Source organism: Sus scrofa, chromosome 15, assembly GCF_054392235.1.
Source record: "Sus scrofa isolate SSC_HxYL_T2T_F1_AM1 chromosome 15, Sscrofa_HxYL_maternal_Yorkshire_Landrace_v2.0, whole genome shotgun sequence".
NCBI lineage: Eukaryota > Metazoa > Chordata > Mammalia > Artiodactyla > Suidae > Sus > Sus scrofa.
The window spans coordinates 33776429-33800505 of record NC_139397.1 but is presented as its reverse complement, the minus strand read 5'-3'; the positions used below and the strand labels follow the sequence as shown (position 1 = coordinate 33800505).

General features: G+C 42.5%; 1 protein-coding gene across 5 annotated transcripts in view; it reads left to right on the top strand.

Moving 5' to 3' along the window:
• The window catches only part of GPR39 (G protein-coupled receptor 39), a 264572-nt gene that overhangs the window by 8445 nt on the left and 232050 nt on the right, over positions 1–24077 (top strand). Inside the window, exon 2 of one of the 5 annotated variants that reach the window (XM_084998062.1) lies at positions 5725–10480. Within the exon in view, the coding sequence (XP_084854188.1) occupies positions 5725–5744 (20 nt within the window). The 3' untranslated portion in view covers positions 5745–10480. 5 annotated transcript variants of the gene reach the window in all.

Below are 24077 nucleotides of genomic sequence, written 5' to 3'. Positions count from 1 at the left end.
TTTCGCCCTTAAATTGCACTCAACTTGCAGCCATCTCCCTCAAGTCTTAACCATAGGGCTTGTTGCCCCAGGAAGGAAAAAGCAGATACTGCCTCATACAAAAATATTGTTTTCTGTTTTGAGCCCAGAAGCTGGATTTCTTGGCCTCTTTGGCCAGGCTGTTGTTTTGAAAGCCAGGTTTTGGGAAGGGTGCAAAAAGAGCACTAAGCTTCATAGCTCTGCCTTTAATGTCCCCATAGCTTGGGGGACTGGATCAGCCACCGCATAGCCAGTTCAGGATAAGACCATAAATGGGGCTGACATTTCTCCTTGGCAGCCATTGAAGTGTTTTCAGGGTGGAGGCAGCACAGTTAAACGTGTGGTGCTGCCCCTGGGGTGACAACATTTGTGGCATTGCACTTGGAGTCAAAATACAGGCCCGGTCATGTTCCCAGAGTGGAAGAGACAACCTTTCCTTGGGATACAGTCCTGGTAAAGCCGCTGATGCCAGTGAGCTCTTCCTGCCATCACTCAGGCCTCTGGCTCTTGGTTTTTCCTGGTCTTGCTGTAGCTGCCGCCTTCCATGGCCAGATAATGACCCCGCTTCCATTTGGCTCCTTGTGAGTCCCTAGCATGGAGACCCCAACTATCCCAGAATTGTGTAAGCTCTGGGTGAGCAGATAGGTCCCAGGAGCTGAGCAAGGTTGGAGTCTCTCTAATTCATCTCCAGTGTGCAATGGCCTGCTTGTTCTTCAGTGACAGTGTCAAGTGTCCCCTTCTTCCTGGAAGCTTTCCTCCACTGATCCTCCTGTAAATGATGAGCCATCTGAGACCCTGTTTCTCAGATGGGGTCACTCTGCAAACTATTCTTGAGGCTCCCTGAGGTCAGGGACCTTGTGTGCTCATATTCTTCTCTTTTGGGAGGGGGGTACAGAAGTAAATATTTATGGAATAAGAAACCGCAACAAATTACAATTTTTTTTCTTCTTCTTTGGCCACCTCTGCGGTACATGGAGTTCCCAGGCCAGAGATCAGATCTGGGCCACAGTTGTGACTTGCACCACAGCTATGGCAGTGCCTAATCCTTAACCCACTGCACCGGGCCAGGGATTGAATCCACATTCCAGTGCTCCAGAGACGATGCTGATCCCATTGTGCCACAGCAGGAACTCCCCAAATACAAATTTTAAACACTGCAAATACCACATGCATCGCATGATCCAGAAATATAGCATGAAGTTAATATTAATTAACTGCCTAATGCACCTCTACAAAAAAACTCTTTTCCCCATATTAGTTTGCATGCAACTTGATAGCCTTTTCTTATAATGTAGTTTTTTCATTAAAAAGTAATTTCTCAAACACAGTTAATTGAAACTAGTTTACATGATTGATCATTGGGATACATAAAACATATGATTCCATATGCAGATGTATTTGCCTTTATAGTACTGCTGCAGATTCCTGCCCTACAATTCAAGAATCCTGATAAATTTTATTTGACATTACTTTAAAAAAATTTAAAAAGTGTATGGTACCTTTATAATTGTATACGCTATACTATCAACTGTGTTTCAGACAGGAAACACTTTTTTTTTTTTTTTTTTTACTTTTCTAGCTTGCTTTTTAAAAAGTTTTTATTGAAATATAGTCGACTTACAACGTTGTGTTAGTTCCAGGCATACAGTAAAGTGATTCAGTTATACACACCCACGTATTCTGTTTTTACATTCTCTTCCATTATAGGTTATTATTATTATATTATATTACATTCTCTTCCATTATAGGTTATTATATACAAGATAGTGAGTTCTCTGTGCTATGCAGTAGGCTCTTGTTGGTTATCTGTTTTATAGATAGTAGTGTGTATATTTTAATCCCAATCTCCTAATTTATCCCCCCTCTCCTTTGATAATTTGTTTTCAGATTTCTTCAAGCTTTCCTACTGGGCTCGAGACGCAGTGGCTGTGAGCTGCTTAGTAGGTGCAGGCATTTAGAATTCTTCGACAGGGGCTGCTGCCCGGTAGGGAGGAGATGGCTAAAATAAGATCCTCTGGAAATACTTTGGCTCCACCTGCCTTTCCTCTCTTTCTCTGTGGCAGGCAGAAATCTGAGAGGGCTCCTGAAATTCCAGAGCCCTGGTGTACACTCACTCCCACTATTCAATCAAATGCTAATCAAGGTGTTGCAGGGAAGGGATTTTTGAGAAGTAATTATGTTCCGACCTTAAAATAGAGAGATTTTTCTGTGGCCTTCATCAAGTCACAAGACCCTTTAACTCTGGGTCTAGAAGTCACAGACAGGGACCATCAGAGATTCAAATCACAAGAGGGGTGAAGTTCCCTTGTGGGGCAGCAGGTTAAGGATCCCACATTGTCACTTCAGCAGCTCAGGTCACTGCAGTGATGCAGGTTCAATCCCTGGCTTGGGATCTTTTTCTTTCTGCAGTCAAAAAAAAAAAAAGAAAAGAAATTAGTGGGGGTGGGATGTAAGAGAAAATTCTCTATTGCTGGCTTTGCAGAATTGGGGGACAACTGGTGGGGAGTGAGGAGGCTTCTAGGAGCTGAGAGCCAGCAAAGGAATGGGGATTGGAATGAGCTGAGAGATGAACATCCAGAGAAGAACTCAGCCTAGGCGATACAGTAAGATCCTGAGCAGAGATCTCAGCCATGCCAGGTCTGGGGTTCCGATCTGTAGAACTGTGAGCTAATAAATAGATGTGGGTTTAAGACACTAAATTTGTATTAATTTGTTGTGTAACAATAGAAAGCTGATATATTCCCTGAACTCTGAGAAGGGGGCTAAGGTACTCACATGTCCTGCCTTAGTTATATTTTCCAAGCCTAATCTCTAGAAGCTTCTCTATGAAAAGTCCCATGTTCCAAGAACTATACATGTGGACCAGTCATGCCTGGAATCACCTACCATTTATTAAACACCTGCTGAGGCTCAGTGATGAGGAAATTTACCAAGATCCAGGGCATCATGGATTTTCTCTGGACTTTTAGACTCTTATTTGGGGAATTCAAAATTTGTGGGTCTGGAGTTCCCCTTGCAGCTTACAAGGTTAAGAACCAGACTGGTACTCATGAGGGTGTGGGTTTGATCCTTGGCCTCACTCAGTGGGTTAAGGATCTGGCATTGCAGCAAGCTGCAGTGTCAGTCTCAGATGAGGCTTGAATTCAGTGTTGCAGTGGCTATGGTGTAGGCTGCAGCTACAGCTCTCATTCAACCCCTGGCCCGGGAATTTCCATATGTTGCAGGTGTGGCCCTAAAAAGAACAACAACAAAAAAACTTGTGGGTTTGAGTCCCACCAGCTGGAATTTTGAACCCATAGGTACCTTGGTTGTCAAAGAGGAGGACTGTGGTGAATTCGTCTTGTAATTCACCCTCTGAGTCACTCTTTTTCCTCAGAGCCTGGCACTTAGAAGGTGCAGAGTGAAGGTTTGGTGAGTCCATGAATGTCTGGGCAGCTTTGCTGCTTCCCTGAACCCTCCTCACCAGAAAAGAGAGTGCCTTCATCTTTTATTATTTATCATCAAATGAAAAAGTGGAGTGGGCGTTGGGAGCCAAACGCATTGCTGTAATCACGTCTGAGTAAGAGAGATGTCTCAGGCTGACGCACTTTCCCATTTTTTTAGGTTCTGCTTTCTGCCAATTGAGAAACTTGACAAAATCTTTCCTGTTTGCACTTCCTGCATGTAAGAGCCATTCTGGCAGACAGGAGCCGTTCAGACATCCCATCACACTGCTTAATGCATCTCAAGGGTGGCTGGGTAGTTGGGGAGCCATAGCACTACCAGAATCTGACAGATAGGGATCAGGAGGCTGAAGTATGAATTGCTTTTGTACTTGTAAATGTCTTACTATGAAACCAAAGGCATGCAGACATGGGAGTCAGGCCTGGTTAGGAAAGATGAGGTTCATTGAATTTGTAGAGAAAAGCCAATCCTCTTTCTCTAACAAAGGGGAAAAAAATCCAGCTTACCTTAGAAATAAAACGCTGCACCCAGAGTGTTGGGGTAGAGTCAACGTCGTTTGGTTTCTGGCTTTATATATTATTATTCCTTGGAGGAAATGATCTGAGCAGAAACAAAGCTTTCTGGGAAATTTATGGGTCGACTTGCCATGTGCCACAATGCTGAAGGATTAAATATCGCATTGAACTGACAGTTACGTATTTTGTTTATTTAGAGGACAGCCAATGCGTTGTCACTGTTTTTCAAGTTCAAGTTTGTCTTGACAGGGGAGGTAAGTAAACTGGTGATTGAGGGTTGCTTGCCAGAGGTGAAGAAATCTTATGTAGAAGTGGGCTGTTCTCCTTGGGTCTGGGGTTTTTCTTGTTACTTGAGAATCTCTTGAAGGCTCCCTTTCTCCAGGAAGCCTCCCAGGGCTGGGTTCACCTTTCATTTAAAAGCTCTTCATTCATCAAATATTTATGAAAGCCTAAAATGTGCATGGTAGCATTTGGACTTTAGAGCTCAGTAAGCTGTTTCTCCTCTTCGAGGAGCTTAATATACAAGTATATCAAAGCATAGAGGTGGAGCCTTAAAGAAAGAAGCCTAAAAATACCCTTGATGGAGATTCCCATTGTGGCTTAGTGGTAATGAACCCAAGTAGTATCCATGAAGATGTGGATTTGATCCCTGGCCTTGCTCAGTGGGTTAAGGATCCTGCTTTGCTGTGGCTGTGGCATAGGCTGGCAGCTGCAGCTCCAATTCGACCTTCCTTATACTGAAGGTGTAGCCCTGAAAAGCAAGCAAACAAACAAAACACAAAAAAGCCCTCCAAAACCCTTTATGAAGAGTTGGGGGGGGGGGTTGTTTATGAGGTAAACTGGTTCTGGGCACCAGAATTTTTAAAAGCGTGGTTAACTGGACGTCACTCACTGCAGAGATGTTCTCTGCAATCTGATATTCACCTTCTGGTCCATGGAACAGTAGCATCAGCACCACCTGAGGGACTAAAATACAGAGGATTGGGCCACACCCCCTACCCACCGAATTAGAATCTGCATTGCTGGCCTGTCCCTGTGATTTCCATGCACATTACAAGTGTGAGGAGTTCTGGAGTTCTCTGGTGGCCTAGTGGTTAAGGATCTGGTGTTGTCACTGCTGTGGCGTGGGTTCGATCCCTAGCCTTGGAACTTACACATGCTGTAGGAGTGGACCCCCCAAAAAGTGTGAGGAGCTCTCCTCTACAACTTTTGGAGGGGATTCTTTAACTCAAAAAGAGTAGAAAAGGATGAATTGGGAACAACTAAACATATGTAGTAAGAATTAATTTTAGCTGTAATAAGAACTCCTTGTAGTTGTGACAAGTGGGAATTTCCTTCACGACACTTAGGCACAAGAAACTTCATGTTATTTAATTTAATTTAATTTAAATTTAATTTTTTTTGGCCACTCCTGAGGCATGCAGAAGTTCCTGGGCCAGGGATTGAACCTGTGCCACATAAGGGACAATGCCAGGCCCTTAACCTGCTGAGCCACCAGGACACTCCAAACTTCACATTATTTTTTAAAAAGAAACTTAAATCAGGCTCCAAACGTCTGTTTGCAAGGTGGCAAAAATTTCATCTCAGTCAAGTCTGGGAGAGATGTCTCCTTCCTCATGTTGTTTCAAGGAGATTTCCCCTTCCTCATTAAATTCAGAGGCTTATGAGGTGCCCAGAAAATGAAACTTTTGGTTCTTCTTTCAAATAGTTCCGTTCAGAGTACTTCCTTTTGTTCCTTCTTTTCTAGCCTTCTGCTACCAAGCCTGATCAGGATGCTGGAACCAAGACAGTAAAGAGGCTGGCCTTTAGACCTCATCTCTGTTCCTTGTAACATCACCATCATGAGGGCATAATTGTCCTTGCTTTTCGGGATTGCCCAAGGTCATTACCCATGGAGGCTGGAGCTGGGATCTGACTCTGAAGTCCATCTTCTTCTCTTAAGCAGAGAGTTGGGCTCTTAGAAGAGGATGTGTTCCAGCCAGAGGACTTATGAGTGGTGAGGAATGGGAGGGAAGAAACCACAGTGCCAAGTCTGCTGTACATTTGTCTTGTAGGCTATCTGGCAGCCTTCAAACACCTTTCTTATACTGAGGGATTTTCCTTCTCTTTTTCCTTCCAGTTTTATTGAAATATAATTAACATACAGCATTATATAAGTTTAAGTACAACAGCGTAATAATTTGACTTATATACATCATGAAATTGTAATTATTAAGTTTAGTAAGCATCCATTATCTTGTGTGTGTGTGTGTGTGTGTGTGTGTGTGTCTTTTTAGGGCTGTACTCATGGCATAGGGGTTGAATTGAAGCTGCAGCTACTGCCCTATGCCACAGCCACAGCAACTCAGGATCAGAGCCACATCTGTGACCTACACCACAACTCATGGCAACACTGGATCCTTAACCCACTGATCAGGGATCAAACCCACACCCTCATGGAATACTAGTCGGGTGCGTGATTGCTGAGCCATGACGGGAACTCCCCATCATCTTATATAGATACAAAATTAAAGAAACAGAAAAATATTTTTTGCCTTACCATGAGAACTCTAGGATGTACTCTTTTAACTACTTTCATATATAATGTACAGCAGTGTTAATTATATTTGTCACTTTGTACATTACTTCCCTAGTACTTATTTGTCTTATAACTGGAAGTTTGCAATTTTTAACTACCTCCATCTGATTTCCCCTCCCTCTCCTCCTGCCTCTGGTAACCAAAAATCTGATTTCTTTTTCTCTGAGTTTGTTTGTTTTGCAAGTATAATAGAGTGACAACACTGTGTTAGTTCCTGGTATATAACAGTGATTTGCTATTTCTACAGGTTTCAAAATGATCACATAAGTCTAGTTACCATCTGTCACCATACAAAGATATTGCAAAATAATTGACTATATTCCCCATATTGTACATTTCATGTCTGTGACTCTTTTTTTTTTTTTGCAACTGAAAGTTTGTACCTCTTACCTATTTCTCTCTTCCCCTCCTGGCAAACACTTGTTTGTTTTCTGTATCTATGACTCTGTTTTGTTGTGCTTGTTCACTTGTTTTGTTTTTTAGATTCCACATATAAGTGAAATCACAAGGTTTTTGCCATTGTCTGACTTATTTTGCTTAGCATAATTCCTTCTAGGTTCATCCATGCTGTCATAAATGGCAAGATTTCATTCTTTTTTGTGGCTGAGTAGTACTCCATTATGTAATACACTTATATATAGGCATATCTTCTTTATGCATTCATCTATTGATGGGCACTTAGGTTGTTTCCATATCTTGGCTGTTGTAAATAATGCTGCAATGAACAGAGGTGCTTATATGATTTTGAATTAGTGTTTTTGTTTTCTTTGGGTAAATACTCAGGAATGGGATGGTAGTTTAGGATAGTATGGTAGTTCAGTTTTTCATTTTTTAAGGAATATTCATACTATTTTCCATATTGACACCACCAATTTAATTTCGTACCAACAGTGCTTGAAGGTTCCCTTTCTCCACATTCTCGACACATGTTATTTGTTGTCTTTTTGATAATTGCCATTTTGACAGATGTGAGATAATACCTCACTGTAGTTTTGATTTGCATTGCCCTGATGATTAGTGATGTTGACCATCTTTTCATTTGCTTGTTGGCCATCTGTATGTCTTCTTTGGAAAAATGTCTACTCAAGTCCTCTGCCCATTTTTTAATTGGGTTGGTTGCTTTTTTACTGTTGAATTGTACGAATTCTTTATCTATTTTAGATATTACTCCTTATCAGCTATCTCATTTCCAACTATCTTTTCTTATTCAGTAGGCAGGTGTTTTGTTGATAGTTTTTGTTTTGTTGATAGTTTCCTTCTCTGTGCAGATTTTTTTTAGTTTGATGTGGTCTAATTTGTTTATTTTTTCTTTTGTTTCCTTTGCCTGAGGAGACAGATCTAAAAAAAATATATAATGGCTGATGTTAAAAAGCAGAGTGACTATGTTTTCTTCTAGAAGTTTTATTGTTTCAGGTGTTACATTTAAGTTTTTAATCCACTTTGAGTTTATTTTTATATATGGTGTGAGAAAGTAGTCCAGTTTAATTCTTTTGTGTGTGGCTGTCCAGTTTTCAGAATATCATCTATTAACAAGCTATCCTTTCCCCATTGTATATCCTTGTCCCCTTGGTCATGGATTAACCCATAGATAAACTCATAAAAGTGGGAGTTTATTTCTGGGCTCTGTATTCTGATTCATTGATCTCTATGTGTCTGTGTTTGTGCCCAACATATTATTTTGATTATTGAAGCTTTGTAGTCTATAGTTTGAAATCGGTAAGTGTGATACCTCCAGCTTTGTTGTTCTCAAAATTGTTTTGGCTATTCACGGTCTTTTGTGTTTCCATAGACATTTTGCAATTATCTGTTATAGTTATATGAAAAATGCCATTGGTATTTTGATAGGGATTTCATTGAATCTGTACACTGCCTTGGGTAGTGTGGTTATTTTAACAATATTAATTCCAGTCCATGAGCAAAATATATCTTTCCATCTGTTTGTGTCATCTTACAATTCCTTTCATCAGTGTCTTTTTTAAAAAACTGTTTATTTTACTTTAAGGGAGAATTGCAATAAATATATATGTATTTATTTATTTATTTATTTTGCCTTTAGGGTTGTACCTGGGGAATACGGAGGTTCCCAGGCTAGGGGTCCAATTGAAGCTACAGCTGCCGGCCTACGCCACACCCACAGCAGGATATGAGCGCGGCTGCAAGCTACATCACAGCTCATGGAAACTCTGGATCCTTAACCCACTGAGCAAGGCCAGGGATTGAACCTGCAACCTCATGGTTCCTAGTCAGATTTGTTTCTGCTGCACCACAATGGGAGTCCCTCATCAGTGTCTTACAGTTTTCTGAGTATAAGACTTTTACCTCCTTAGATTTATTTCTAGGTATTAGAGACTTTTTGATGCAATTGCAAGTGGGACTATTTTCTTAATTTCATGTGTCCATGGCGTGTGGTGCAAGCAGGGAGGCAGTCTGAGAGCTCAGATGTGGAATGGTACTGGCACTGTACTGATGATGAATAGACAGGTTGGCCATGAATGGTCATGGTCAAGAGGGGTATTTGTCAACCCTGCTATACATCAGAATCACCTATGAATGGGATTTTCCTGGTGGCCTAGTGGTTAAGGATATGGCATTGTCACTTTGTGGTTCATTGTAACTTCTGCAGCATGAGTTTGATCCCTGACCCAGGAACTTCCACATGCTGTGGGCATGGCCAAAACAAAAAAAAAAAAAAAAGGAATTACCTATGGATCATTCAACAATGCCCCACTTCAGTCATACCTAAATCTTTTTCTTCTTCTTCTTTTTTTTTTTTTTGTCTTTTTAGGCCCGTACCCATGGCATATGGAGGTTCCCAGGCTGGGGGGTCCAGTCGGAGCTGTAGCTGCCAGCCTACACCAGAGCCATAGCAACACAGGATCTGAGCCATGTCTGTGACCTACACCACAGCTCATGGCAACACCGGATCCTTAAGACACTGAGCAAGGCCAGGGATCAAACCCACAGATGCTAGTCCGGTTGGTTAATCACTGAGCTACAGCAGGAACTCCTAAATCTTTACCTCAGGGGCGGGATCCTAGGTATCAATACCATTGAAGTTCTGTAGGTGATTTCAGTGTGGGGCCTGGACTGATGTGGGGGAAGAGGGAGTTGAAAATGTACTCTGAGCCTGGCCTTGGAGACCTTGATCTTGGTGGCTATGCCAAGGTTCTTTGACCTCAAGCCTCAAAACCTGATCCTGACTTATTAAGAAGGAAAAAGGAATTTTCTGGAAATGTAAAGAGTAGCTCACAGAGTCAGAGAAAAGGCTGAAGAACCATATTTTCCAGAGAACTAGGGGGATGAAATTCATGAACGTTCCTGCCTGGGCTCTGCTGTCAAGGAGACATATCAGTTTTAGTCATTTTCCCATCTTTGCTGTCACTGCATTTAGGGTCAAGTTCCTAGGGGTGTTACCCTTCTTGGACTGGTTGAGGTTGGGTGTCCCCTCCCTGGGGAGGCTGAGAGTAGGGTGGTACAGTGGACAGTGGCAGCAAGACTCCAGGCAAAGAGGGGTATGGTCCCTAAAGGAGATCTGCTGCTGTGACAGAGGCGAGAGCAGTAAGTCAGACCCCCTGCAGGGCCTTGTCCCACTTGGCAGTGATGACCTCATGGCTGAGTTTCTTCATGTCACATGGCCTCCCCTGTACCCTAGTCCTTTCTCTGTGGTTCTCTCTCTGTATTCTGTTCTTTCTCTTGATGAATTTCCCTTGGTGATATTTCCCAGGGGTCAGGTTATCTTGATGTGGGATCCACTTAGAGGGATGACAAGGAGGGACCAGCTTCAGAGCCTCCTCTTTCCAGAATGTGCCTGTTGGGAGGCTGATTAATGCCAAACCCATGAGATGCTTTTCCTGCCTCGGAATCTGACTTATTCACCCAGATCACTAACCAGGTATTCCACTGTGGCTTTTCATCACCACAAAAATCAGTTTCCCACTGAACTTTGGCATGGAGGACAAAGGTCTCCAGCTATGCCCAGGGGCAGATGTACCATCCACTTCCTTGGGTATTTTCCAGGTGTATTCCTGTGATATTGGCCTCAAGCCAGGCAGGCCTCTTTGTTTCCGATATATACCCTACGTTTGATGTCAAGGAGGTTTACCATTGCAAATTAGGGAATAAACGAGGGGCATTCATTGCCTGCTAGTCATCCAAAAAGTTATTTCAGAAAGAAAAAAACAGCAATTTGTGAAGGGTTTTGTTTAGCAACTGTTTGGGGTCATTTCAAAACATCAGTGACACTTCGACATTTAGCTCAGCTAGATTCTAACACTGGGATAGGGAACTGTTTCTGCTACCTGAAAGCTGAGAAGCAAAGAGGCAAAGCAGTTTGTCATCATCACTTCTCCTGAGTGAGGATCTCCTGTGACACTGGGTCTTCTCTGTGGTGCCTGATGGGAGCTGTGTGTACTGAGAACACGTGGAGAGAGGGGGACCCATGTGGATGTCATAGTTAGCAGGTGACGGTGAGGTAGGTAAGTCCTCTGACTTAAGAGGTGTGATGATGGCCAGGGTGCTGTATTTCTTTCCTGTGGCTGCTCTAATTGCCATAAACTTGTTGTCCTAAGACAACAGAAATGTGTGATGTCACAGTTCTGAAATCAAGGCGTCCACAGGTTTGCACAGCCTCCGGAGGTTCTTCAGAGTTGTGGCAGCTGCTGGCGGTCCTTAGCTTGTGGCCACCACACTCTGCTGCCTGTGGCCAGCATCTTCAGATCTCTCTCCTTGATCTATCTTCACATTCCCTTCTCTGTTTGTGTCTAGTCTCCCTTTGTCTCCCTCTTATCCTCATAGTCTGATCTTTAAAACTCATGCTGTTAATTCAGGATAATTTCTCCATCTTCAGCTTCTTAATCATATTTGCATAGACCCTTTCCCTTCTAAGGCAACATTTATAGATTCTAGGGATTATGACCTGATATTTGGGGTGGGGGGTATTTTCAGCCTAATACCAATGGCAAAGGGATGCTAGAAAGTACAATTTAATGTTGTATGTCAACATTGTCTCCTGATGGTCAAAGACATGCTGTGGAACAGTACAATAGGCATAGGTTCCGGCCTCCTTCCATCACGTACAAATATGTGTGACCTTGGACACGTTTCTCAGCAGCTCAGAATGTCAGTTTCATCATCTCTGCATTGGACATACTCTGACCTCAAAGGATGATTTGAGCTCCACTGGGAAGTACATGGAGGCCTCTATGCAGTGCCTGCCATGAAGCAGATCACCAATAAAAACTAGTTTCCTATTGCAACCTTGTCACATTAGAGGAAAAATTCTGGTGGAGGACTCAAGAGAACACTGCCTTGTCTCTGCTGGGCCACTGACTTGTAACATCTTGAGTGAATCTCAGCTTAACTTTTTCTTGGAAACATGAAGGGGGTGAACTTGAGTTTGTCTCCAAAGTCTCCATAGAAATAACACAAGTAGGGATTCTAATCTTAAAGGCTCCATGCAGTAGGAAGGCTTCAAAGACTTCACCTTGTTATTGTAAAGATGCATGGACACTTATGTTTTATCCCATAGTTTATCATTGCCTAATGCAGTGTAAGAATGTTTGTTTATTTATTTATTTTTTATTACTCAAATGAATTTATCCCATCTGTAGTTGTATAATGATCATAACAATCTGATTTCACAGGATTTACATCCCACAACCCAAGCACATCCCCCCACCCCTCCTCCGGAGACCATAAGTTTTTCAATGTCTACGAGTCAGCATCTGTTCTGCAGAGTTCAGTCTGTCCTTTTTTTCAGATTACACATGTCAGTGAAAGCATTTGATGTTGGTGTCTCATTGTATGGCTGACTTCACTTAGCATGATAATTTCTAGGTCCATCCATGTTGCTAAAAATGCTGGTATTTCGTTCCTTTTAACGGCTGAGTAATATTCCATTGTGTATATCTACCACCTCTTCTTGATCCATTCCTCTGTTGATGGACATTTAGGTTGTTTCCATGTTTTGGCTATTGTAAATAGTGCTGCAATGAACATCGGAGTACATGTGTCTTTGTGAGTCATGGTTTTCTCTGGGTAGGTGCCCAGGAGTGGGATTGCTGGATTAAATGGGAGTTCTATTTGGAGTTTTCTGAGGCATCTCCATCCTGTTTTCCACAGTGGTTGCACCAATGTACAATCCCACCAACAGTGTACTAGGGTTCCTTTTTCTCTACGCCCTCTCCAGCACTTACTGTTTGTAGACTTTTGGATGCTGGCCATTCTGGCTGGTGTAAGGTGGTACCTCATCGTGGTTTTGATTTGCATTTCTCCAAGAATGAGTGATGTTGACCATCTTTTCATGTGTTTTTTGGCCATCTGTATGTCTTCTTTGGAGAAGTGTCTGTTTAGATCTTCTGCCCATTTTTTGACAAGGTTGTTTGTTTTTTGGGTATTGAGCTGCAGAAGGTGTTTATAAATTTTGGAGATTAATCCCTTGTCAGTTGACTCACTTGCAAAGATTTTCTCCTATTCTGTGGGTTTTATTTTCGTGTTGTTCAGGGTTTCCTTTGCTGTGCAGAAACTTTTCAGTTTGATTAAGTCCCTTTTGTTTATTTTTGTTTTTATTGTCAATACTCTAAGAGGTGGATCTGAGAAGATGTTGCTGTCGTTTATGTCAGAGAGTGTTTGGCCTATGTTTTCATCTAATAAGAATTTTATAGTATCTGGTCTTATATCTAGGTCTTTAATCCATTTTGAGTTTATTTTTGTGTGTGGGGTTAGGGAGTGTTCTAATTACATTCTTTTCCATGTGGCTGTCCAGTTTTCCCAGCACCACTTCTTGAACAAGCTGTCCTTCCTCCATTGTATATCCTTGCCTCCTTTGTCATAGATTAGTTGGCTGTAAATGTGTGGGTTGAATTCTGGGCTTTCTATCCTGTTCCACTGATCTATATGTCTGTTTTTGTGCCAGTACCATATGGTTTTGATGATTGTTGCTTTGTAGTATAGTCTGAAGTCCAGGAGCCTGATTCCTCCAGCTCCATTTTTCTTTTTTAGGATGTCTTTGGCTATTCTGGGTCTTTTGTGCTTCCAAACAAACTTTAAAATATTTTGTTCAAGTTCTGTGAAAAATTCCTTGGTAATTTGAAAGGGATTGCATTGAATCTGTAGATTGCCTTGGGTAGTGTAGTCATTTTGATAATATTAACTCTTCCAATCCACAAGATGGTATATCTTTCCATCTATTTGTGTCATCTTTGATTTCTTTCATCAGTGTCTTATAGTTTTCAGAGTACAGGTCTTTTGTCTCTTTAGGTAGATTTATTCCTATGTATTTTATTCTTTTGGATGTGATGGTAAATGGGATTGCTTCCTGAATTTCTCTTTCTGCTCTTTCATTGTTAGTGTATAGAAATGCCGTCAATTTCTGTGTATTAATTTTGTATCCTGCGACTTTGCCAAATTTGTGGATGAGCTCTAACAGTTTGCTGGTAGAGTCTTTAGGATTCTCTAGGTATAGTATCATGTCATCTGCATATAGTGATAGTTTTACTTCTTGCTTTCCAATTTGGATTCCTTTTATTTCTTTTACGTCTCTGATTGCTGTGGCTAGGACTTCCAAAACTATGTTGAAGAGTAGTGGTGAGAGCGGACATCCTTGTCTTGTTCCTGATCTCAGCATGGGGGAATTCTTTCAGCTTTTCAGCTTTGAGAATGATGTTTGCTGTGGGTTTGTGATATATGGCCTTTATCATGTGGAGGTAGGTTCCCGTTATGCCCACTTTCTGAAGAGTTTTTATCAGAAATGGGTGTTGGATTTTGTCAAAGGCTTTTTCCGCGTCTGTTGAGAGGATCATATGGTTTTTATTCTTCAATTTGTTAATGTGGTGTATCACGCTGATGGATTTGCAGATATTGAAGAACCCTTGCATCCCTGGGATAAATCCCACTTGATCATGATGTACAATCCTTTTAATGTATTGTTGGATGCGGTTTGCTAGCATTTTGTTGAGGATTTTTTGCATCAATGTTCATCAGTGAAATTGGCCTGTAGTTTTCTTTTTTTGTGCTATCTTTGCCTGGTTTTGGTATCAGGGTGATAGTGGCCTCATAGAATGAGTTTGAGAGTATCCTTCCCTCTGCAATTTTTTGAAATAGTTTCAGAAGGAGAGGTGTTAGCTCTTCTCTAAATGTTTGATAGAATTCACCTGTGAAGCCATCTGGTCCTGGACTTTTGTTTGTTGGAAGTTTTTTAATCACAGTTTCTATTTCAGTTCTTATGATGGGTCCCTTCATCTTTTCTATTTCATCTTGGTTTCTTCTTGGAAGATTGTACTTTTCTAAGAATTTGTCCATTTCTTCTAGGTTTTTGGTTTAATTGGCATATAGTTGCATATAGTAGTCTCTTGTGATCCTTTGTATTTCTGTGATGTCCGTTGTTACTTCTCCTTTTTCATTTCTAATTTTATTGATTTGAGTCCTCTCTCTCTTTTGCTTGATAAGTCTGATTAGGGATTTATAAATTTTGTTGATCTCTTCAAAGAACCAGCTTTTCATTTCATTGTCTTTTCTATGGTTTTCTTTGTTTCTATTTCATTGATTTCTGGTCTGATCTTTATGATTTCTTTCCTTCTACTAACTTTTGGTCTTGTCTGTTCTTCTCTCTCAGGCTGCTTTCAATGTAAAGTTAGCTTGTTTATTTGAGCTTTTTCTTGTTTCCTGAGGTGGGCTTGTATTGCTATAAACTTTCCTCTTAGAATGGCTTTTGCTGCATCCCATATGTTTTGGAGTGTCCTATTTTCATTGTCATTTGCTGCTAGGTATTTTTTAACTTCTGCTTTGACTTCTTCAGTGATCCATTGGTTGTTTAGTAGCATGTCGTTTAGTCTCCACATGTTTGTGTTTTTTGCAGTTTTTTTCTTGTTGTTGATTTCCAGTCATATAGCGTTGTGGTTGGAAAAAAATGCATGATATGATTTCAATTTTCTTAAAGTTACCAAGGTTGGACTTGTAGCCCAGGATGTGATCCATCTTAGAGAATGTTCCATGTGCACTTGAGAAGAATGTGTATTCTGTTGCTTTTGGATGGAATGTCCTATAAATATCTATTAAGCCCATCTGGTTTAATGCTTCCTTCAGGGCCTATATTTCCTTATTGATTTTCTATCTGGTGATCTGTCCATTGCTGTAAGTGAGGTGTTAAAGTCCCCGACTATGAGTGTGTTATTGTCGATTTCTCCTTTTAAGGTTGGTAGAGTTGCCTTATATATTGTGGTGAACCTATGTTGGGTGTGTAGATATTTAAAATTGTTATATCTTCTTCTTGGATTGATCCTTTGATCATTATGTAATGTCCTTCTTTGTCCCTTAAAATATTCTTTAAATCCTATTTTGTCTGATATGGTATTGCTACTCCAGCTTTCTTTTGATCCCTGTTTGCGTGAAATATTTTCTTCCATCCTCTCACTTTCAATTTGTATGTGTCCCTAGAAGTGAAGTGGGTCTCTTGAAGACAGCATATTCATGGGTCTTGTTTTTGTATCCATTCAGCCAGTCTATGTCTTTTGGTTGGGGCGTTTAGTCCATTAACATTTAAGGTAATTATTGATATGTATGTTCCTATTGCCATTTTATTAATTGCTTTGGATTTGTTTTTGTTGCTCTTTTTTCTTTCCTTCTTCTCTTGCTCTTTTCTGCCTAGAGAAGTTCCTTTAGTATTTGTTGTAAGGCTGGTTTAGTGTTGCTGAATTCTCTCAGCTTTTGCGTATTTGAGAAGGTTTTGATTTCTCCTTCAAATCTGAATGAGACCCTTGCTGGGTAGACTAATCTTGGTTGAAGATTTTTTCCTTTCATCACGTTGAGTATATCATGCCACTCCCTTCTGGCCTGCAGAGTTTCTGCTGAAAACTCTGCTGATAGCCTTATCGGGGTTCCCTTGTATGTTATTTGTTTCTTTTCCCTAGCTGCTTTCAAGATTTTCTCTTTGTCTTTAATTTTGGTCAGTTTGATTAATATGTGTCTTGGTGTATTCCTCCTTGGGTTTCTTTTATATGGTACTCGTTGTGCTTCCTGGATTTGAGTGAGTGCTTCCTTTCCCATGTTAGGGAAGTTTTTGGCTATTATCTCTTGGAATATTTTTTCTGTCTCCTTCTCTCTCTCTTCTCCTTCTGGCACCCCTATAATATGGCTGTTGGAGTGTTTAACGTTGTTCCAGAGTTCTCTAAGACTCTCTTCATTTCTTTTCAATCTTTTTTCTCTTTTCTGTTCTGCATCCGTGATTTCCACTAATCTGTCCTCCACCTCACTTATTCGTTCTTCTGCCTCCTGTATTCTGCTGTTAGCTGTTTCTAGTGAATTTTTTATTTCCGTTATTGTATTTTTCATCTCTTCTTGTTTAAGTTTTATATCTTGTATCTCTTTGGTGAGTGTTTCCTGTAAGTTATCCATCTTTGCCTCCAATTTATTTCCAATGTCTTGCATCATCTTTAGCATCAACAATCTAAAGTCTTTTTTCTGGAGGCTGAGAATCTCATCACTTAGCTGATTATCTGGGGTTTTTTTCTTTCTCCCTCATCTGAGTTATAGTTCTCTGTCTTTTCATTTTTATAAGTTTTTGGTGTGGTAATCTTTTTTTTTTTATTTTTTTTATTTTTTTTGTCTTTTTGTCTTTTTGCTATTTCTTGGGCCACTCCCGAGGCATATGGAGGTTCCCAGGCTAGGGGTCTAATCGGAGCTGTAGCCACCGGCCTACGCCAGAGCCACAGCAATGCAGGATCCGAGCCGCGTCTGCAACCTACACCACAGCTCACTGAGCAAGGGCAGGGACCGAACCTGCAACCTCATGGTTCCTAATTGGATTCGTTAACCACTGCGCCACGACGGGAACTCCTGGTGATCTTTTTATAGATAATTGAGCTGTAGCCTCTCTTCCTTCTGGTGTCTGCCCCCCTTGTGGCTGATGTCGGTATGGGGGGCTTGCTGTAGGCTTCCTGATGGGAAGGGCTGTTGCCTGCCCACTGGTAGGTGGAGCTGATTCTAATCTCTCTGGTCAGTGGGCCTTTGTCTCTGGATGGGATTACAGGCAGCTGTGTGCCTGAGGGGTCTATAGGTAGCCTGTTTACTGAGGGTGGGGCTGTGATCCCACCTGAATTGTTGTTTGCCCTGGGGCTTCTCAGCACTGACTGAAGGGTGGGGCCAGATTTTGCCACAATGGCCACCTCCAGAGAAAGGCAGGGCTGCTGAATATTCCTGAGGCCTTTGCTTTTAATGGCCTTCCCTCACAACAAGCCATGTTCACCCCTGTTTTCCCAGGATGTCTTCCAAAAACTGCAGTCAGGTTTGACCCAGATTCCTATGGAGACTTTGCTTTGCCCTGGGACCCAGTGCATGTGAAAGTCTGTGTGCGCCTTTTAAGAATGGGGTCTCCATTTCCCCCAGTCCCATGGAGCTCCTGTGCATGTGCCCCACTGGCCTTCAATGCCAGATGCTCCAGGGCTCTTTCTCCCAGTGCCAGATCCCCACACATGGGAGTTTGTTGTGGGGCTCAGAACTCTCACTCCTGTAGGTGAGTCTCTGTGAACCAGTTACTTTCCAGTTTGTGGAGCTTCCCACCCAGGAGGTATGGGGTTGTTGATATCGTGAAATTGCCCTTCCTACCTCTTGATGTGTCCTCCTCCTTTTCTTCTGGAGTAGGATATCTTTTTTAAGGTTTCCAGTCCATTTGGTTGAAGAATTCTCAGTCTTTAGTTGTGAATTTTGTTGTTTTTAAGAGAGAAGTTGAGCTCCAGTCCTTCTGTTCTGCCGTCTTTGTCCCATCTCCTAAGAATGTTTTAAATTCCTTTTCATGGTGTAACAGTGGAAGCCCAGCAAAGATGAGACTTGATGGCTTTCAGGAGCCTGTGGAATGGTCACTGGTACTCTGGCTGTGGGCTTATCCCAGATGGAGAGGTTTAGACCCCAACGCTCTCTGCAGTCCATAACACTTCTAAAACTGTTTGCTTTTGAGAAGTTACTGCATGAGCAAGAGCAGCTCCAAGACCTGGCATCCCAGTCGGGGCAAGAACATTTGATAAATGAACCCAATGATGTTTTCTTTGAGTACGTATAAGGCCAGGGCATATATGGCAATCGATATATCAAAATGAATTTTGGGGAAAGTGTCATCAAACTGAGCTTTCTTTCCAGAAACACAGAAAAACTCTGCCCCAGGCTGAGGGAAAGATGAGTTTCCTTGTGAAATAAGCAAAGTTGATGGCTTAGACATCACTTATGTTGTTCGAGTGGATCTGAGATGTAGGCACCACGATAACCGGTCATTCCCAGAATCCACATTACTGGCACCCATTAAAACTCTCGTTGCTGAAATCATGTTCTCTCCATTTTGCCTATTTTAATAATAATAATAATGAGAACGTTAAAATGACATTCTGAATTTATACAGCACTTGTCTTCGAGGCGCTCTAAGCACTTTATAGACAGTGTCTCATCAATCCTCATCACCAAGCGGCGAGGTGCTGGGAGCAGGTAATATTTGTAATTATGTTCAGCTTAGTAAACAGCATCCCCCTCACCCCACCAAGGCTGGAAGAAACTTAGGTGATGTGGGATGGTGCTACCCTGTCGGTAGAGAAGGAGTGGGAACTCTGGGCTCTGGTTGGGCTCACTGCTGTGTCCATTTCCTTCTGCCCCAGTGTCCATCGGTCAAATGGGATAACACTAGTCTGTCCCCTCATCTGCATCCTGCAGCAGTGTTATAGGGATGATCGTGGGTACCAGTCGCATTAGCTAAATTTTTGGATTTTGAGTCCTTGCTGTGTGCCAGGTGTTCTAAGAGCCCTTTGATAAATTGATTCACTGAATCCTCCCCAAATTCCTAGGAGGTGGGTATAGCTACTGACTCTACATATGAGCAAGTTAAAGTACAGAAAGTTTAAGGCAACTGCCTAAGGTAACAGCATTTAAGTGGTAGAGGTCGATTTGACTCCAGGTAGATGGGCTCTAGAGCTTGTGGTATAACCACTTGGTTTGAGTTGTTTGAAAAAAAATTTTTTTTCGGTCTTTTTGTCTTTTTAGGGCTGGACCTATGGCATATGGAGGCTCCCTGTCTAGGGGTCCAATCGGAGCAGTAGCTGCCGGCCTACACCAGAGCCACAGCAATGAGGGATCCAAGCCATGTCTGTGACCCACACCACAGCTCACAGCAATGCCAGATGCTCAACCCACTGAACAAGGCCAGGGATTGAACCCGCATCCTCATGGATGCCAGTTGGGTTCGCTAATCATTGCACCATGACGGGAACTCCTGTTTGAACTTTTATATTGCAAAAAAAAAAAAAAAAAAAAAAAATAGACATGTATGGAGTTCCCTCAGTGGTGCAATGGATTAAGAATAAGAAGGCAGTAATCTTGGTTGCTGAGGAGGCATGAGTTTGATCCCCAGCCTGGTGCAGTGGATTAAAGGATCTGGCATTGCCACAGCTAGGTCACAGCTGTGGCTCGGATTCTGTCCCTGGCCCAGGAATTTCCATATGCTGCAGCTGAGGCCATTAAAAAGGAGTACACATGTCCTTGTCCACAGACACAGGTAGACACAGCAAACAAAAGTTTCACCAAACAACATTCATCCAGCCTTACCTCAGAATGTGAAATGCTACTCAGGTATTTACTGAGTAGTTGGTAAGTTCTGGGCCCCATTTCATTCATAAAAATGCCAGTTATGAGCCACCACATTGATTTTATGATCGTGAATAAGTCTAGTCCCCCAGTGTGAAAAGCTCTGTAGTACATCACACCCCTCCTTGTGTGCTTATGGGGACCAGCTTGGGAAGAGATGCAGGGAGAGCATGTGATGGGAGGGGACCAGAGGTGTGAGGTGTGGTCCCTGGTTCTGCTTCCACAGTGTCACCTCCTGGGGTGATATTTTGTGTCCGGATCTGTGGGTGAGGACGAGCTTAGGCTACCTCACTCCCACCTCCCTCACTGCACCATGATGGCCTGCGATGTCTCTCCACCTGCCCCCACTGGCTTCCCTCCATGTCCAGCCTAGGTATTTACTGAGTAGTCGGTAAGCACTGGGCCCAGAGTGATCAGGCTCTGTTGGGATGGCTACAGAGAAGCAAAAGGCATGGTTCTTGACTTCAGGGAAATTACAAGCACTCAGGGAAGGAAAACAGATGAAGGGAGAACTGGATGAATGACGGAAGGAGCCAGGCAGCCTCGGATTCAAGTCCTATTTGCTTCTTCCCGGTAATGTGACCTTAGACACTTGACCTCTTAAAACCCTTCTCTCTGGCTGCAATTGAAGCTCAGGTGAGATAATGATGATAAAAGTGTTAGGTGAATCATAAAGCTTAGGAGGAGATTAGTGGCTGTTGTCATAATCAGTATTGCCACATCCTGAGAGGCTGCTGTGCCAGGGAGTGTTGAGGGGTCAGAGAAGGGGTAGGTGTGCCTCAGAAGTCAGAGAAGACTTTCTGGAGGAGGCAGAATTTGAGTTTAGTCAGAAAGAGCATTTTTAAGTTCCTGGCTGGAAGGATCATGGCTGCGTTCAGGGGCTGGCGACACAAATACACAAGGTCCAGTATCCCAGCTGTTTGGAACCCATGCTTAGGTATAGTCCAGTCATTGTTCTGACTCAAGCAGGAGGATCCTCAGCTGCTTTCACAAGTTTCATAGGCCCTGTTGGCCTGAGGTCACCACCAGACACCCATTTATTTTGCTTAGGCCAGGGTTCAGCAAACCGCACACGGGCCAGGCCTGTCTCTGTACAGCTCATGGTTGAAATGGAAGAAGGGTTTTTATGTTAGTAAGGAATTGTGGGAAAAAAGAAAAAAGAAAAAAATAAGTGGGAGTTCCCATTATAGCTCGGCGGAAACAAATCTGGCTAGCATCTGTGAGGACGCAGGTTTGATCCCTGGCCTTGCTCAGTGGGTTAGGGATCCAGCATTGCTGTGAGCTGTGGTATAGGTTGCAGACATGGCTTGGATCCCATGTTGCTCTGGCATAGGCCAGCAGCTACAGCTCTGATTTGACCTTTAGCCTGGGAACCTCCATAAGCCATAGATGCCACCCTAAAGAAAAAAAAAAGACCAAAAAAAAAAAAAAAATGCCTGGGACTCTGTGGCCCTGGAAAGCCTAAAATGTTTATTCTCTGCCCCCTCTTTTTCTTTTTAGGGCAGTATACTCCAGTGCACCTGCAGCATATGGAAGTTCCCAGGCTAAGGATCAAATTGGAACTGCAGCCGTGACCTACGCCACAGCCATGGCAACACGGGATCCAAGCCGCATCTTCAATCTACACTGCAGCTCATAGCAATTCCAGATTCTTAACCCAGTGAGCGAGGCTGGGGTTCGAACCTGTGTCCTCATGGCTACTGTGTCTGATACTTAACCTGCTGAGCCACAGTGGGAACTCCTCTTTGGTTCTTTGAAGAAAAAGTTTGCCAGGCTGTGCCTTGGACACCAAAACGCAGGATCGATCATTGTTTTCTGGGGAAAGGCCTTTCTTAGTTCTGAATCACCCTTTTGTCATTCTCCCCGCCTTTCTGTTGCATCCTAAGGGCATGCAGTGTCTACACCCTGGGGGTAGGGAAACCCAAGCATTTGCTCATTCCTGCCCTGCCTCTCATTCACTGCTTGTGAATATATAGCTCTGAGCACCTCCTGCATTCTTTTGCCATGTGGCCAATCAGTGACGTGGGTCTATTGACCAAATGCTGGGCTCCCACCATGATGCCATTCATAATAACGCTCTTAAGATATGCCCCCAAGAGGCAGCTTTCTATTTTCCCTGACATAAATAACCTGGGAGGCCAAATTGCAAATATGATTACTTTTCATGCTCCACCCGGCCATTTGTAATAAGCTTCAATGTGAAATTGGATGAAAATAAGCAGTTAAACCTGGAAAAAACACAAGGTCATCAAGGCCACCATTTATTTTAAAAATCAAGAGAAAAATCAAAGATGAGTGGCTCTTTTTTTCTTTTTTTAGTAATACTATCTTGATGACAGGCTAATGTGCAGCTCAAAATCAAGGTGTTGTAGGTGGGAAGAAATTGCCTTTCGAACATCACCGAGGCAATATGCCAAGAAGCTGTTGGCAAATGCTGTCAAAGAGGCCAGATTACTTTAACAGCCCTGTTGAAAACATGGTCTCGTCCTGTTCAGGTGGCTCAGACGCAGCTCACATTTGACAATGGCCGGACTTCTGCTGCAGGAATATTAGATCTCTTTGGATAGGTCTGTGATTGTCCTTGACGGTCTCCATACAGCAAAATGCTGCCACAAAGAGAATAGAAAGTTGAAGGAAGGCCCAGATTGAATGCCTTCTAGAAAAAGGATAGTTTGGGAGATAGTTTCATTTGCTTTAGATGATTGGGGGTCTCATTTCTGAAGTGGTTCCATTCTGATACAGGCTTTTACTGGCTCTGAGAAGTCATTTTTTTCCTCTAAATCCTGGGGACTACAGACCATTCATCCATTTTCCTGAGTCCTCAAGTACATCTCACGATACACAGTCTATAGACACTAGGGGTGGCTTAGCTAAGTTTGGTTTGCTTGGCCCAATTTTGTTTGTTTTTAAAATTTAAAAAAATTATTTTATTGAAGTATAGTTGATTTGCAGTGTTGCATTAATTTCTGCCAAACAGCAAAGTGACTCAGTTATACATAGATATATATTCTTTTTCATATTCTTTTCCTATGGTTTATCACAAGATACTGAATATATATAATTTCCTGTGGTGTACAGTAGGACCTTGTTGTTTATCCATCCTGTATGTAATACTTTGCATCTGCTAATCCCAAGCTCCCAATCCATTCCCCCTACCCCCACTGGCAACCACAGGTCTGTTCTCTGTCTCTGTGAAATGGTTTCTGTTTCAGAGATAAGTTTGTCATATTTTAGATTCCACGTACAAGTGAAATCATATGGTATTTGTCTTTCTCTGTCTTATTTCACTTACTATGATCATTTCTAGGTCCATCCTTGTTGCTGTGTGTTTGTTTCTAAAGAATTTGAATATCACCAGATAACACACACTGTCTGTGATTTGCCACAGGAGTTCTCCTTCCTGGGAGGCTGCACCAGATTCTTTTCATACATTCGTCTACAGAGGAAGTGGAGTTCAAGATGCATGGTCAGGCTTTGTGGGCTGTCCCCAAAGCATGGCGCCTGCTTAAGTCCTTCCTACCCCTTCGTCTTGTGACTATAGAGCTCATTGTGGACAGTGGGCATTTCCCTAAGCTCAGCCCTGCTTCTGGAGGAACAACTCCAAGTCTTGCTATGATGACAGTGGGTCACAAACCCCAGCCTTCTCTAGGGGACAGAGTCCTTTTCTTGCTGTTGCCACCACTGGAAGAAATGTGGGGCCAAAGGCAGATGTTAGGATTCTGACATGGTTTGCTGCAGTGAGTACTGTTATGACAGAAAGGCCTGAGAAATGCCTTCACCTGCCCCACAATAGCCTGAGTTGTGGTGCTTGGCTCACCTGGGCCAAGGAGTCCTGGAGCTGGATTGCTGGGTTCCAGCCTCCTTTCGTTCCTTCCGAGGGGTGTGAACTGAGAGGCCTGGGTGGCTTC